The 17,237-nt window shown below is 39.2% G+C and overlaps 1 protein-coding gene across 11 annotated transcripts in view; it reads left to right on the forward strand.

The window, feature by feature from the left end:
• The window catches only part of ANK3 (ankyrin 3), a 332,140-nt gene that overhangs the window by 146,175 nt on the left and 168,728 nt on the right, over positions 1 to 17,237 (forward strand). For all 11 annotated transcript variants that reach the window (XM_045842401.1, XM_045842392.1, XM_045842393.1 and 8 more), the window contains exon 8: positions 2,918 to 3,016. In XM_045842401.1, the coding sequence (XP_045698357.1) occupies positions 2,918 to 3,016 (99 nt within the window). The remainder of the gene's footprint in view (positions 1 to 2,917; positions 3,017 to 17,237) is intronic.

Here is a 17,237-nt window from a genome sequence, read left to right on the forward strand (position 1 = left end):
AGGGCCAAAATAGTGAGCACTATCATGGCAATTATGGAGATTTCAAGGTAGAGTGTCTCGTTGGTGCTCATCCATGGACTTTGTTCTAGACTCACGTGAGTTTCAGTGTGTTGCCAAATGCCACCTGAAGGCTATGCCCCAGTGCTGTCCCCCTATCTACTGGGCTGGCATTCAATGGGAACTGGTCACATTTGTTTCCTGTGGTTGTGATAGGCTGGGTTTCTATTTTTGGCATTGGAGAAATGAAGTCTTTTCTCTCAGGTTGCTCTGTATGTGCACTGGTGTTGTAGCAGCAAAGGTGGAGACACTAAGTGATGTTGGAACACTGGTGACCTTAGGTGGAGGTATGTTGAAGTTCTGCCTGGATGCTGGCATTGCAGGAGCAGAGATAGAGAAGCTAGGTGATATTGGAACACAGGTGACTGTAGGTCAAGCTGGCTTAATGTTTAATAATATGTTGATTTTGAAATCATTATGCCACCCTGAGTGCTTAATATGGCAACAATACATGCCACCATCAAACTGGGCTCCATTTTTTTATGGTTAAAGACACGTTCCCTTTCTAAATTATTCCATTTATCTTATAAGTCTTGTTCCTCTGAAAGGTGACTTGGTATCCATTAGTCCCAGGGAACTGATTTGAGCATAGTGAACAACTACATATGCCTCAGCCCCGGCACCTGGTTGTGACTTCATTAGCTGTTGAGTATGTACAAGGTAGTGTGACAGACTGACCCACTGCTCCACTCAATTGTACCTGAGAAACTACATCTGTCCATGGTAGTATGAGGCTTGTGAAGGCTACCCAAGAATGAGTGATAGTATCACCCTGTCTCAACGTGGCTCCTTCTTTACATCCTAGTTACAGGAATTCTGTTCAGCTAGTGTTCAGGTGGTTCTTGGTGGTGGTGGTTCTACAATTTAGTTGTAATTCTGAAGTGTTTCTTAAATGAAGCTATATTGGAACACAACCACTCTCTTTTCTGTGCATATTGTGTGGGGCTGCTTTAGTGCTACAATGGCAGAGCTGAATAGTTGCCATAAAGATTGTGTGACCTACAAAACCAAAAATATTTGCTATCTGTCCCTTTGTAGAAAAAGTTTGGCTATCCCTGAGCAATGATAAGAGTCCTGTCCATTCCCCATCAGCATCACCAAAACAAATTTATTTTAATTATGTCTCTTTTTCTTTCATTTAATGAATTTTTATTGATTTATACTTTTGCATCTAAGAATAATGAGATATAAAATGTTCTTGAGATGGGAGAATGTATAATGGCTAAAAGCACTTGACTAGAAAAGTTTATAGAAAGTACAGGGCAAAAAGAACATGCTAAACAACACTCCTTGAGGATTCAATCAACCATGTCCAGAATGTAGAAAATTCTGCACAATAAACTACCCAGGGTTTTTTTTTTTCAATAAATATATGAACACAGAGAGAAGAAGGTAGAGTAGAGCACCTATGGAGATTAAAAGAGGCCCAAGAGACAGTTCAACCTAAGAGGTGGATTGTCCTATTTGAACAACCCAACTGAGATCATTGGAGGTAATGGGAGAATCTGAACATTGACAGGGTCTTGGTCTTACAGAGTTATTTGTATTTTGTTAGTTATAATGGCACTGTCATTTTTTAAAAACATCCTTATCTGTTTGAGATCATTACATTGTAGTGTTTATGGATGAAAAAATATGATTCCTAGAATGTTTTCTTCTCTTCTTAAAATCCTTCAGCAAGAAAAAAATACTGGGGAGTACAGAAAAAAATATTGGCAAGGGGTTGATCATTACTGAACCAGGTTCATGCTTTATATGCTTTTCTCTGAAACTTGGTGCCTGTTTGAAAATTTTCATTATAAAGTGTTTTTTAAACCATGAGTTTAAGTGTTAGATTTTAATTTGAATCCTGGTTTTGTGAGTTGTTTCTACACCTGTAAAATGGTCATTATAATTCAGGTCATATATGACATTGTGAGGATTATGTGAATTAGATGAGATAGTAAAAAGTTTATCACAGTGCCTAATGCACAGGAAATGATTAATGCCTGGTAGCTATTATATTGTATCTGTTACCAAAGAACAAAAATATAACCCCTTTTGAGCCTACTTCATTTATCATGTCATTGACTTTTGGGAAGAACAGCTCTTAAACCCATATTGCTGCTATTGCTGATACACAGGAATAAGGAACTGAAATAGAGAATGTTTTTCACTATATACACATATGTCCTTGGCAGTCTGAAAACAAGCATCACACCTATAAAGATGCAGCGAGGAAGAACTATGGCTTCAAGATCATGATTGGAATTTCAGATTTCTCCACAGTAGTTTTGTCTTTTTTAAAAAACCATAGTCAGTGTTCTGTGATATTGCTGACAAATGCCTGTGAACATGTTTTAGCCTGCCATGCCTGGGAAGCCCTATGAGTACACACAGTAGTGACAGATTCCCCAGTTTGTGTTACTGCCGTCTCCCTCTGACCTCCTGTGCTCAGCTGAACCCAGGGAAGGCTCTGGGTAACATGAAACTGCTTTTTGACGCAGGTAGGGCTGGGGTAATTGGCCTCTACTTTGTCACCCACTCGTTATCCAATATGTATTACACAAATCCACAGGAAAATACATTGATGTAGAGGTACAGGATTTTAGAGCCAAAAAATAAAGTTACCAATCACTTCAAGTAAATAAAACAAATAAGCTTGGATTCTACCCGCCAATGTGTGTCTGTTAAAATTCATACCTTTGGGGGCAAAAGGAGGGGCTTCTTCTGAAGACAATTACAGTCAGAAATGTTTGGAAGCATACTATTCAAAATGTTTTAAAAAATAAGAAAAACTATAAAGGCTGGAAACGCTTTAGGAAGCAATGTTTTGGTCAAACAGAAGATACCCAATAATTTTTTTTCTCTTCTTCCACAGAATGACATCACTCCTTTACATGTTGCATCAAAAAGAGGAAATGCCAATATGGTAAAACTACTGCTTGATCGAGGAGCTAAAATCGATGCCAAAACAAGGGTAAGAGCACCATTTATGTACACGCTTGTGCTTACTTTCAGGGAGTAGGGGTACTTTTCCGAATACCTTTGCACCGGCTTGACACCTGCTTTACTCTTGTTATTTGTTACAGTCTCTTGGAAAATGACTGCAAAGTTTCTTCTTCTGAAAATGGGATGAAGACCCATTCTCCTAAGCCTTTAATACATGTTTAAATAGTGCATGGCTTTAATTCTAGAAGCTAAGGTCTGAAGCCTAGATTTTTAGTGCAGTTAAATTTTCAAGAATTAAACACTACTTGACACTGCAGGTTGAGCTTTTCAATCGGTTTGGGACTAAAACTGACATTTATTTAAAACCACACCTGTCTAGCTTTGTACACTGCTGGTGGGAATGCAAAATGGCACAGCTGCTATAGAAAACCGCATTGAGTTTCCTCAGAAAAACTAAAAATAGAATTACCATGTGATCCAGCAGTGCCACTTCTGGGAATATACTGAGTATAACAGTAGTGAGGTAGTTGCCTGGGAACAAAAGAAACAGGGTTGCTTTGTGGGTGCAGAGCTTCAGTTTTGCAAGAAGAAAAAATTCTAGAGATATTATAAAACAATGTGATTAGAGTTAATACTACTGAACTAAATACTTAAAAATGGTTAAGAAAGTAAATTTTATTTATTTTCATATTGTTTTACAATTAAAATTTTTAAAGAAAAGCTGTCGAGATCATTGTTTGGCAGGTTGCTTTTTCGGTGTGGATTGCGAGTGAGGAAAAAACTGAGGCCAAATCAAGCTTGAATCCCAGATTCTGAGCTTAGCTAGTTGACTTAGGGAGCAATTTAACCTTCTGCATGTAATTTCTCTCTGATGGCCACCATGCAGCATTGTCATAAGATCAAGCTAATGTTTGTAAACTGCGCTGATACAAAGTCAGCCCGAAATAAATCCCCAGCATTGCTAGTATATCTCAGAGTTTCAATTGGCATTAAACTTCTAATCAAGGCATTTTCTTTCAACATGTCATGCATTTGTTACAAGGTGTGAGCAGAAGCCAGCCTAATAAAAAGATGGTCTTTCCGTAAACATCCAGCTGTCTAAGAATTTTGGGTAGTTTTCCTGTCTTGGAATTGTACCTCCCACAATTCTGTACCTCTTCCTTCAGAAATCCTGATCTACATGTTTTCTAAAACCAGCCTGGTAACCTGGACTTGATTCCTATAACTGCTAAATTGACTACATCATTTATTATTCACTACATTTATTCACTCAACCAGTAAATGATTATTGAGTGCCTACTTGGGACCAGACATAGTGTGGCAACAGACCAAGACAGGATACTTTTCCTGCCCTCCTGAAGCTGCTGGGTAGTTTTTCTCCTGTATTCTAACCCTAAGGTAGCCCGGCCCTAGGTATTTGGCAGGAGACCCAGAGCCCTTTTTCCCAAAAACTGCTGAACCTAAAAACCATGTATGCATTTTAAAAGAAACTAGCTTTCTAAAAAAAGGAGTGCAAGAAGACGAAGGTTGACCTGTAAAGGACTGTCTGACTGGAGAAGTAAATTAAATAAAGATCTTATTGAACTGACTTTGCATCACTTAATAAGAAGTAATTGCCAGTATATAAAGAATGCTAGAAACATTGCTTTAAATACCAGGAGTCTTCTCCTTAGTATAGGCTGTTCAAAGAGGTTGTAAGGCATAAAAGATAGAGATGTCTTGCTTATGCCTCTTGCTGATCACGGGGAGCTAACAATCCATTTGTAAATAGGGAGAATCTCAGTGGAGAGAAGGGGGGATAATGCAGCTGAGCAGGAAGGAGAAGCCTGAAGAGATATATCTGGATATCCCTCTGCAGTTTTAGTGGGTGTGTGGATGAGAAATTATCTCATTTTGCCCTTCTTGATACAGCCCTCAATCACTTGTCAGTCATTTTGCATCATTTACCAAACACGTGCTATTTTGGGTGCAAACAGAGACAAAAAGGGTACAGAGGACATTCTGGCCCCATCTTTATGGGACACATAATGTCATAGGGGAGGGCCAATATAAAAATATGAAAAAACTCTTCTGGATAAAAGTAGCAGAAGTGAAATAATGAATACTGGCAAATTGTGAAACATTTGAAGTATATTTTATTGATTATGCTATTACAGTTGTCCCATTTTTTTCTCCCCTTTATCCCCCTCCACTCCTTCTCCCTCCAGGACTCCCCCCACTTGGTTCATGTCCATGGGTCGTACATACATGTTCTTTGGCTTCTCTATTTCCTATACTATTCTTAACCTTCCCTGTCTCTTATGTGCCTACCCAGTTATGCTTCTAAATCACTGCACCTTTTCTCCCTTTCTCCCCATTCCCCTCCCCACTGATAACCTTCCATATGATCTCCATTTCTGTGATTCTGTTCCTGTTCCAGTTACTTGCTTAGTTTGTTTTTTAGGTTCAGTTGTTGATAGTTGTGAGCTTGTTGTCCTTTTACTGTTAATAGTTTTGATCTTTTTCTTAGATGAGTCCCTTTAACATTTCATATAATGAGGGCTGGGTGATGATCATGAGTGTGAAATGTAGTTTCTGTGCCACTTTGCCTCCCTGTTCAGAAAGGCTGTCTTATTTTGAACAAGATGCAGATTCCTTTTTACCATCCACTTGGTTTTAGCTTGGGTTACCTTTCCCTTGTGTTGCATGACCTGTGTGAGAGGCACTCAGAGAACCTGAGGACAGCAAAGCCGTCATTCTCCAGTCGTTGCCCTGCCTGGAGTGGGATGTCCATCAGGCACAGACCGAATTCCTGGCTGACTATATAGGACAATGTGCAGCACATACCCAAAATATGTAAACTATTTTGTGTTTTCCTCATCAAAGCTTCCCTTCTCTCTTGCTGGAATAACTGAATGATTGGGTGTGTGGGCTTGAAAGGGAAGGAGCCAGCTAAAATGTCAGAAAGCCCTGGGGACAAGTCCAAAACAGAAAACAAGATGTTTCATAAATACACATTTTTAGCAGCCCAGTCCAGTGGCTTTTGAGAAAATACCGTTATCTACCCATCCAGCTCCTACAAGGTACATGCTCCTGTTTGGGCTGCCTTGCTGCATCAAGAATCACACCTGATACACACCAGTCCCCCTGCAGAGAAGGAGAAGACTCTGGATTCACCTCAGATGGCAGCACTCTAAGGGGCTGCGCATTCCCTGGTTCTGCTCCCTGCATGGGACCTTATGAAGGGTTCTGTTTCAAAGCAGACCCTTAGGGCACTTCCATTCAACGAAGTGAACTTGAATGGTGGTCAGAGTAATTTAGGTAGGATCTGAGCAAGATCCTCCAGCTGGAAAAGCAGGATGAGAGTGAATGTTATTATACCATCGTGCTTGATCTCTAGTATTAATGTGACCTGCAACTGGTGAAATGGTGACCTCGGGCAAGTTCACCCTCCTGAGTCTTAGCTTCCCACTCAGGACAGAGAAGCTGTCCCCATGATTTCACAAGCTCTTCCTGCTAGTAGGGCGCTGGATATTATAACTCTAAGAATAATTAGTTACTATAAATATCACAATGATACATGGTTGGGTGACTTGACCAAGATGGAGTAGGAGAACCCAGCCCCTGTCCCCCTACAAAGATCAGCAATTAAACAGCTATCCAAACACACAATCAGCTCTGAGAGAGCTCAGGAGTCGGCTTAAGAAACTGGAGGGACACGGTGAAACAAACAAACAAAAAAAAAACCCCTGAAATAACTGCGCAGAAAGGGAGGACAATAGCTTCATTTCGCCTGTGTCATCCCACACCCAGGCTAGCACTCTCCAGCCAGGAGTTCCCTCACCAGGAAGGGGAAAGTGAGTGAGTGGCCAGCTTCCCCAGCCTGCAGGGGCACCTCCCAAAGGACCCATTTCAGCTTCACCACAGCACAGACCGGCAAAGCCAAGATCAACAGAGATGGGAAGGAACAAGGAAGAGAAAGAAGCTGGAGCTGCCAGTGTTGGCCCTGCAGCAGGAGTGGCTGCAGTTCCCTGTGAGCCACTCTGCAGAGGCCCTGGCTGCTTTTGCCACTGAATTAACCAACAGCCAGCACAACTGCCACACACCCCCTGCAGATTTCACCAGTGTTTGTCCCACAGATGGTCACATTGGCAGGTGCTGAGTCCCTCCCTGCTCCCTACCCATTCCCAAATCCTCCACCACCAGACCCCAGGATCCACACCACCAGCCAGCCTGGATGTCCATGGTTGACCCCACTACTGTGCTCATGCTTGGGGCCAGACCCACCAGCTGTGCACTGGCATACCACCACCAGCTTGAGCCTCAGCACATGCCTCTGCTGGGGTACACATGCCTGTGGCAAGCTCAGGAAAGCACCATAGCTCTGTGGCCCTCACAGCTGGCTGTGGGCCTGAGTTTGGCACTATTTCCAGTCACTGGCCTCTGCCACTGAGCACATGCACAGTGAACCCTTCTGCTATGCACCTGCATGTCCCTGACCAGATCCTCATGAGCAGCCCTCACTGTCATGCACATACCCGTGGGGGAGACCCTAGAGCCCCAGGAGTACCTACCAATAACCAGGGCCTCCACAGTTACTTGTGGGCCCAGATCTGGTCCTGTCCCCTGTCAGTGGCCTGCACCACTGGGCTCACTCGCAGCTAGTCCCTACAGCTGTGTACCTGCATGCCCCAGGCCTGGCTCCCAACACCAGCCTCCACTCTGCCCACAGAGGGACCCTGTAACCACGGTAATACACGGTGACAGCCAGGGCCCTTGCAGCTGGTCCTGACTCCCACCAGTGAATGTATCTCTGAAACCGGCCCTTGCCACCACACAGGCACCTGCAGCTGGCCCCCACAGCTCAGCATGTGTGCACCACAAGCTCTGACCACCACTGCCTGCCCAAGTCCCTAGTCACTGGACCTGGAGGTGACACTGAGGACCCCCCCGCAGTGCTCACTAAGGATCACATAGTTGTCAATGTTGTGACCCCAGCAGCCTGAGCAGATGAAATATCACAGCCCTTCCTGGACCCCCACACACATTCCTGCATTTAGTGCCCTGTAGCACTAGACCCAAGTTTACATCGTTCTCCAGCTCACGTTCACTGGCAGGTGAAGATCTTTCCATACCAGTCAACCCGTACAATCTGGAACATGTGACTGCCTTTTTAAATGCACAGATGTCTGTGCAAGGCCACGAGGATTATGAAGAATCAGGGAAACATGACCTCACCAAAGGAATGCAGTAAACTTCTAGTAACTGACCTCAAAGAAATGGAGACAGGAATTGCACAAAAAAGGATTTGAAATAATTGTCCTAAAGATACAGAGCTACAAGACAACACAGATAAACAATTTAAAGAAATCAGGGAAAATATACAAGATCAAATGAGAACTTCAACAAAGAAATAGAAAACAAAAAGAGAACCAAACAGAAATTTTGAAGGTAAAGAAATAATGACTGAACTGAGGGATTCAATAGAGAGCTTTAACAGCCGACTGGTCTGAGCAGAAGAAAGAGTATTTGAAATGCTCTAGTCAGAGGAGCAAAAAATATGAGAATGAACAGGAATGAACAAAAGCTGCAGGACTTGTAGGACACCATTAAGTGAAACAATCTGCCCATCATTGGAGACCCAGAAGGAGAAGAGAGACTCAGAGGTGTCTCAACCAATAAAAAGGACTACGACACCAGCCCACACCTAGAGAGTGGCAGGGTCAGCAAGGGAGAAGACTGGACAAAGAAGCGGACGCCCCTAGAGAACAAGAGTTGGAGTTTTTAAGAGATATTATTAATGAAAAGCACTCACAGTTTTTATGCCAAAAAATAATTATGTATTTATTGATTAGTTGATAAAGCTTTATTGCATTTAAACTGCATTTCCAAAAGATGATTTGGAATATTTCAATAAAAGCCAACAATCCATCTTCTAGGTATGTAGCCAAAGGAAAAATGAAATCACTATCTTGAAGAGGTATCTACACTCCTATGTTTATTGCAGCATTATTCACAATAGACAAGACATGGAAACAACTAAGTGTCTATCAGTAGAAGGCTGGATTAAAAATGTGTGCCTGTGTGTGTGAGAGGGGTGGATATCTTTCAGCTGTAAAAATAAAAGGAAACCCTGACATTTGCAACAACATGGGTGCTAAGCACAGGGCATTATGCTAATTGAAATAAGTCAGACAGAAAGACAAATACTCCATGATGTCACCTCTGTGTGGAATGTGGAAACATCAAGCCCATAGGGACAGGGAATAGAAGGGTGGTTGACCATGGGTGAGAGGTGGGGGAAATGGGGAGATGTTGGTCTGAGGGTACAGACTATCAGAAGATGATCAAATTCAGGGATCTAAGGTACACCATGGTGACCAGAGTGAGCAATGTTGTATGTTTGAGTTGCTGTGAGAGTAGAGCTTTGATGTACTCACCATAACAACAACCAAATTTATGTGAGGTGAAGACTGTGTTGACTGACCTTATTGTGGCAAATATTTCACAATATATATGCGTATCAAATTACCACATTGTACATGTTAAACTTACACAATGTTATATCAGTTATATGTCAATAAAGCTGGGGACCCTAAAGGATGATTCTATGTGAATCTTCTTGAAGGAGTTTAGCTAGGACCTGATGAACCACCAAGCCTTGTGGTTCTGTTTCTATTTAGCTCATTTCAAGAAAGCTTTCCCTACTTTCTCAGTACCACAATGCTGGTTATCCACTGGCTTATTATCTTATTATCCTGCAGAATTAGCAAGGGTAAGTAAGTAGGGAATCTGTAATAGTGGTAGCAAAATGTACTGAGATTTAAACACATATGAAAGCAAAATTTTCAATCCTAATTTTAAAATTTTTGAAATGTGTTTATTTTTTCAACAATATCTTACTGGCTTTATTTGTTTCTTGATAGACTAAAATGTTTTGCTAAGAATGGCTGTTTATGGTAGCCTGCTATCTCTTCCTATTTAACTCTTGCTCTCTATAAAGATAGTGTATATTTGTATACTTGTTGAAGGAAGATGCAAGGTACTTTGCAATGGATGGTCTCTTGTCATTTTCATTTTCTCTTGCATCAGTTCAAAGCCAATCAGAGGTTTTATGTGAACCCTAAATTTAGAACCTTTTTAAGACTTTGTGGCATCTTGTGAGTTCTCCATCTCTTTTCACTGACTCTTCTCCATCCAGTGGAGGCAGCTGTGCTCTTATTTAGTGCTTCAGAGAAGATGCAGGAGTTCCGGGTAGAGTCAATAATAACAATACTCTGATTCCCAGAATGATGCTCTAACCTTGCCTCTCCCAAATTCCAGCTTTCCTAGCAATGGGCCACTGCCCACTTTACATAATCCCATTAGTACATTACCTCCCAACCTGCACTTTGATGCTGAAAGCCACACATTCATCTTAGTATTTGTAGCACTTATCACACTTTCTGGCATATATTGGATGTAATAAGTGTTTCCTGAATATGTAGAAATAAGATACATTCCTTAATGTGCATTTACCAAAAGGTCTTAATTTACTTGACTTCATACTGGAGCTGTGGCAATATAAGTTTTCCTCCTGAAGTTAATGACATGTAATTGGTTTATTAGAATAAAGAGATATTTGTGCACAAGTGGATTAAGTGTTTTTAGAATACCTCAAATCTGTCAATTGTTAAATTCTTACTATTCTGGGGACACTTGCTGTCCTTTAATTTTAGGCTATCTGTTCTAAGAAATATACCTGATTCTGATTCTATTTCTTAGGTTAAATATGAAAGTAAAGAAATTATTGGTATTGACTGTTACTTTCTATTATATTTCCAAAAGTGTGATTGCACTGGTTAAAAATAAATTCTTGACAAACATATTAAATATTTAATAGTCATAAAATGGTCTCTACCAAAGAGAAAATTCTAATACAGTGTTCTTCCTTGGCGTTCTAATATAGACATGTCGACAAGAACATTTGAAATAGTGCAGAGGACTCTGGGGTTCTACATTAGTTGAGACGAATTTGAAAATATTTAAAAATATATTAATTTTTAATTTTGTATCACAAATATTGAAAGTTAAGTGGAAGAATGTATTTGAAATCAAAGAAGGTCAAGAATGCCTGCACCTCATTTTTTCTGTGAGTCTTAAGCTGCTCCAAAAAACATAGCCTTAGATTTTTAAAAATGCACAAGTAACCAAGAAATGTCCTTTGCTTTCCAAACATGAAAATCTCTTTGAAGGAAGGAATGTTTTTTGAGAGTTGAAAAGAGTTCTGAGAACATGACAGGAGTATGTCTCTCTCCCCGCACCTTTCTTCCCCGCTACCTTTTCTCCTCCCCTAATAACTTGAACATCATACAGGAAACCTCATTTCCCTAATGAAATTAAAGATGTAAAAGTACTGGGTAAATTTAATATGCCCTTTAAGCCTTGTTCTACAGGTCTACAAAAGAGGCTCAGGACAGTTCTTATTTTATATCAGTGCTACGCAGCTCCAAGTACTGGTGCTCAGAAAGCAATCTTTTTCTCCTATTTTCCCTTCATACAGGTTGGGAATGCTCACATTCTATTTCTTCTTCTTCTTCTTTTTTTTTTTTGCTGCTGCTTATTTTATTATTTTATTTTATTTTACCATTTTTATTGTTATTCTATTACAGTTGTCCCAAGTTTTCCCCCTTGGCCCTCCTCTACCCATCCCAATCCCTACTGCCACAGTCAATTGTCACACTGTTGTCCATGTCCATGGATCAATTCATACATGTTCTTTGTCTCGTCCTTTCCCCTTCTCTCCACCATTATCCCCTTCTTCCACCCCTCTGGTCACTCAATCTGTTCCATGTTTCCATGCCTGTGGTTCTATTTTGTTCATTAGTTTATTTTGTTCATTAGAGTCTTCTTATAGGTGAGATCATATGGTATTTCTCTTTCACCAACTGGCTTCTTTCACTTAGCATAATGTCTCCAGTTTCATCCATGCTGTTGCAAAGGGCAGGAGCTCCTTTTGTCTTTCTGCTATGTAGTATTCCATCGTGTAAATGTACCACAGTTTTTGATCCACTCATTTACTGGTGGGCACTTAGGCTGTTTCCAGCACTTGGCTATTGTGAATTGTGCTGCTATGAACATAGGGGTGCATATGTTCACCCCTTTTGAACTGGTGATTCAGGATTCTTAGGGTATATTCCCAGTACAGGAATCACCAGGTCAAAAGACAGTTCCATTTTTAGTTTTTTGAGGAAATTCCATACTGTTTTCCACAGTGGCTGCACCAGCCTTCAGTCCTAGAAACAGTGCACTAGGGTTCCTGGTTCTCACCATCCTCAGCAGCACTTGTTTGTTGATTTATTAATGATGGCCATTTTCACAGGTGTGAGGTGATATCTCATTGTGCTTTTACTTTGCATCTCTCTGATGGCTAGTGATGTTGAACATCTTTTCATATGTCTATGGGCCATCTGTATGTCCTTGGAGAATTATATGTTCAGGTCCTTTGCCCATTTTTAATTGGATTATTTGTCTTCCTGGTGTGGAATGTATGAATTCTTTATATTTTTTGGAGATCAAACCCTTGTCCAATGTATCATTGGCAAATATATTTTCCCATATGGTCAGTTCCATTTTCATTTTGGTGATGATTTCTTCAGTGATGCATGGCTTTTTAGTTTGATGTAGTCCCATTTGTTTCTTTTTTTCCTTTATATTCCTTGCCCTAGGAAATCTATCAGCAAAAATATTGCTGCATGGGATATCTGAAATTTTACTGCCTATATTTTCCTCTAGGACTTCTATGGTGTCACAACTTATATTTAAGTCTTTTATCCATTTTAAGTTTATTCTACTGCATGGTGTAATTTGGTGGTCTGGTTTCCTTTTTTGCATGTAGCTGTCCAGATCTCCCAACACCATTTATTTAATAGAGCAAAAGAGAAAAAGGACTCATGAACATGAACAACAGTGTGGTGATTCTGAGAGGTGGGGGGTATAAGAGTACTAAAAGATAATGTAAACAAAATATTAGAAATAATCAAATAAATAAGTACATAAAAAGAGGCTATCTTTACTCCATTGTATGTTCATGCCCCCTTTGTCAAATATTGGTTGACAGTAGACTTGGGTTTATTTCTAACTTCTCTAGTTTGTTCCATTTATCTATGTGTCTGTCCTTATGCCAGTACCAGACTTTTTTTATTACAATGGCGTTGTAGTATAGTTTGATATAGGGTATCGTGATCCCTCCTACTTTGTTCTTCTTTCTCAAGATTGTTGAGGCTATTTGGGGGCTTTTTGGGTTCCATATAAATTTTTTAAATATTTGTTCTAGATCTGTGAAATATGTCATTGGTATTTCAATAAGAATTGCATTAAATCTGTAGATTGCTTTGGGTAGTATAAACATTCTAATGGTGTTAATTCTTCTAATCTATGAACATGGTATATGCTTCCTTTTATTTGTATCTTCATTAATTTCTTTCTTCAGTGTTCTCTAGTTTTCCCAGTATAGGCCTTTTACCTCCTTGGTTAAGTTTATTCCTAAGTATTTTATTTTTCTTGTTGCTATAGTAACAGAATTTTTTCCTGATTTCTGTTTCTTATATTTCATTGTTGGTGTACAAGAATGCCTTCAATTTCTGAATATTAACTTCATATCCTGCTATTTTGCAAAATTCAGTTATTAGGTCAGGTAGTTTTTGGTGGAGACTGTAGGGTTTTCTATGTACACTATCATGTCATCTGCAAACAGTGACAGCTTTACTTCCTCCTTTCCAATTTCAATCCCATTTATTTGTTATTCTTATCTGATCACTTTGGTTAGAATCTCCAATACTATGTTGAATAGAACTGGTGAAAGTGCACATCCTTGTCTTCTTCCTGAGCTTAAGGGGAAAGCTTTTAGATTTTGCCTATTGAACATGATGTTGGCTATAGGTTTCCACATATGGTCTTTATTATGTTGATGAATGCTCCCTCTATTCCCACTTTGCTGAGTGTTTTTATCATAAATGGGTGCTGGATTTTATCAGATGCTTTTTCAGCATTTATTGATATGATCATGTGATTTTTGTCCTTAATTTTGTTTATGTAGTGTATTACGTTTTTAAATTTATGAATATTGTACCATCTTTACATCTGTGAGATAAATACTGCCTTATCATGGTGTATGATATTTTCAATGTATTTCCGAATCTGGATTGCAAATAGTGTGTTGAGGATTGTAGCATCTAAGTTTATCAGTGATATTGGCCTATAGTTTTCTTTCTTTGTTGTGTATTTACCTGGTTTTGAAATTAGGATGATACTGCCCTCATTAGATGAGTTTGAGAGTCTTCCCTCCTCTTGAATTTTTTGGAATAGTTTGAGAAGGAAAGGAGTTAGCTCTTCCTGAAATGTTCAGTAAAATTAACCTGTGAAGCCATTCAGTCCAGGGCTTTTGTATGCCATGAGTTTATTTATTATTGCTTCAATTTCACTAGTTGTTATCAGTCTATTGAGGCTTTCTGCTTCTTCTTGATTCAGTTTTGGAAGATTGTACATTTCTAAACTTGTCCATTTCACATGTTGTCCAATTTCTTGGCATATAGTTGTTTATAGTAATTTCTTATAATCTTTTGTATTTCTGTGGTCACAGTTGTACTTCTCTTTCATTTCTGCTTTTTTTAATTTGCGTCCTCTCTTTTTTACTTGATGAGTGTGGTTAAAGGTTTGTTGTTTTTGTTTGTCTTTTCAAAGAACCAGCTCCTGGACTTACTGATCCTTTGATTGTTCTATTAGTCTCTGTGTCATTTAATTCTGCCCTGATGTTGATTATTTCATTCCTTCTACTTGCTCAGAGCTTTGTTCTTTAGGTAGGCCTCCATTGCTATGAACTACCCTCTCAGGACTGCCTTTGCTGTGTCCCATAGGTTTTGGGTTGTTGTCTGTTCCTTTTCATTTGTTTCCAGATACTTTTTCACTTCTTCCTTAATCTCACTGTTGACCCATTCATTATTTAATAACATGTTATTCAGACTCCATGTATTTGAATGTTTTGGGGGTTGGTTTCTAGTTTCAATCCATTGTGATCTGAGCACATGCTTGATATGATTTCAATTTTCTTGAATTTCTTCAGGTTTATTTTGTGTCCTACCCTGTGGTCTGACTTCAAAAGTGTTTCAGGTACATTTGAAAAGAATACATATTTTGCTTCTTTAGGGTGAAATGTTCTGTTTATATCAATTAAGTCCATTTGATCTAGAGTGTCAGTCAGTGCCACAATATTATTGTTGATTCTTTGTTTGCAAGATCTATCCATTATTGACAGTGGGGTGTTAAAAACCCTATGATGACTGTGTTGTTGTCAATCTTTTTTTAAGTCCTCCAAGATTCTTCTTATATATTTAGGTGCTCCTATGTTGAGTGCCTATGTGTTCATACAGGTTATATCCTCCTGTTGGACTATTCCCTTAAGTATTATGTATTGACTTTCTTTGTCCTTTTTTATGGCTTTTGTTTTGAAGTCTATTTTGTCTGATACAAGTATTGCTACCCCAGCTTTCTTTTTGTGACCATTTGCTTAAATTATTTTTTCCTATCCCTTCACTTTCAACCTGTGCAGATCTTTTGAGATGAGGTGGGACTCTTGTAAATAGCACATATTTGGATTGTATTTTCTTATAACCATTATTTTGAAATCCATTTCTGATAGTTTGCTTTTCTCAATTTCTTTAAGCACTCTTTCTGGGGATTCTTCCTTTCCTTTCTATTGAAGATTGTTTCTTTGTCTCCCCATTTTAAGTGACCCTTCTTTTTTGTTTCTATGTATTAGATTTATCTGCTTTGACTCTCTGTCTTTGTGGTGGGACCTTCTGTGGTAGCAGACCAGTGGGACTCAGTGGTGCAGTCTTCTTGAATTCCTGAGCTGGATGCTCTTGGGATGCCATTCGTGCCATTTATGTGGGCTCTCTAACTGTAATTGCATTCTAGTTGTTAGGTCATTCTTTGGTGGGTCCTTCCCTATGGCTGGCTGACTGAGAGTCACACTGCCTACTGTATCTTATATGATGTTGTACAGGTGCTTCCAGGAAGGGAAAAAAAAACAGGAAACAAACCCCACCAGCAAAACCCCCACCACAGCCACATTATCAACAGTAAATGAGCAAATATTAATAAAGGTGTAAGGAGATTGAGATTATTATAAGAAAGGAAAAACTAATATGAGATAACTAACTGAAAGAAAAATGATTTTGAGAGGGTTGAGGGAGGAGAAATAATAAGAGTAAGGAACAGAAACAAGGCAGAGAAAGAAAAAAAATTACATCATAAATAGAAAATGAGGGGAAGAAGGCAGAATGAAGTAAGAAAAGGGAAGAGTATAGTATTAGGTTTAAACAAAAACTTTTAAAAACATAGTGAAAAAATAGGAACCAAGTTGGAGGAAAAGATCCATCACAGCAATATCAACAACAAATGAGCAAAGAATAATTTAGGTGGAATGGGGAAAAGAGGGAAAAAAGAAAGAAAAGCTTATGAAAGGTTTTAGAGAGAAAAAAAAGTGATTTTGAGAGGATAGAGGGAGAAGAAATTCACAGAGTGAGGAATGAAAACCAGGCTGTGACAGGGAAAAATTTAAATTTAAAACAAAAAAAGGGCAAGAGGAAGGCAAAATGGAGCAGTAGAGGGGAATGGTAAAATTTGAGATTTGAAATACAAAAATAGTGAAGATCCAGAAATAACATTGAAGAAATGTGACAGCAACCACCATATCCACAACCAATGAGCAAAGATTAATAAAGGTGGAGAGAGAATAAGGGTATTTTAAGAATGGGAAAGGAATGTAAAATGACTAATGACAACAAAAAAATGGTTTTGAGAGACTAGAGCGAAGAGAAATAGTAAGAGTATGGAATAAAAACAAGTCATAGCAAGAGAAAAAAATAAATTTTTAAAAAAGATGAGGAAGGAAGTAGATAAATGGAGTAAGAGAAGGGAGGAGCAAAATATGAGATTTGAAATAAACTACAATATAAGAACTAGTGAAATAGGCACAAACTTGATGGAAAAGATATGAATGTTAAAAAGCTATACAGGAAAGTAAATAACACAGATTATGAAGACCATGGTAGAATTTATCTCAGTAGAATGTAGTGTTTACCACTGTCTTCTCTTTCTGGGTCTGCCCCTCATGATGTCAGATGGTGTCCTAGTCTGGCCCTAGGCAGCCTGTTCAAGACTACAAGCTGTGGCTGTCTCCTTCAGATTTGACTTGTCCCCACTGTTCTGCCCTGCTGGCTTTCCATCAG

Source organism: Phyllostomus hastatus, unplaced genomic scaffold (assembly GCF_019186645.2).
Source record: "Phyllostomus hastatus isolate PE091 unplaced genomic scaffold, TTU_PhHast_1.1 phas_contig_38, whole genome shotgun sequence".
In the NCBI taxonomy this organism is placed as follows: domain Eukaryota; kingdom Metazoa; phylum Chordata; class Mammalia; order Chiroptera; family Phyllostomidae; genus Phyllostomus; species Phyllostomus hastatus.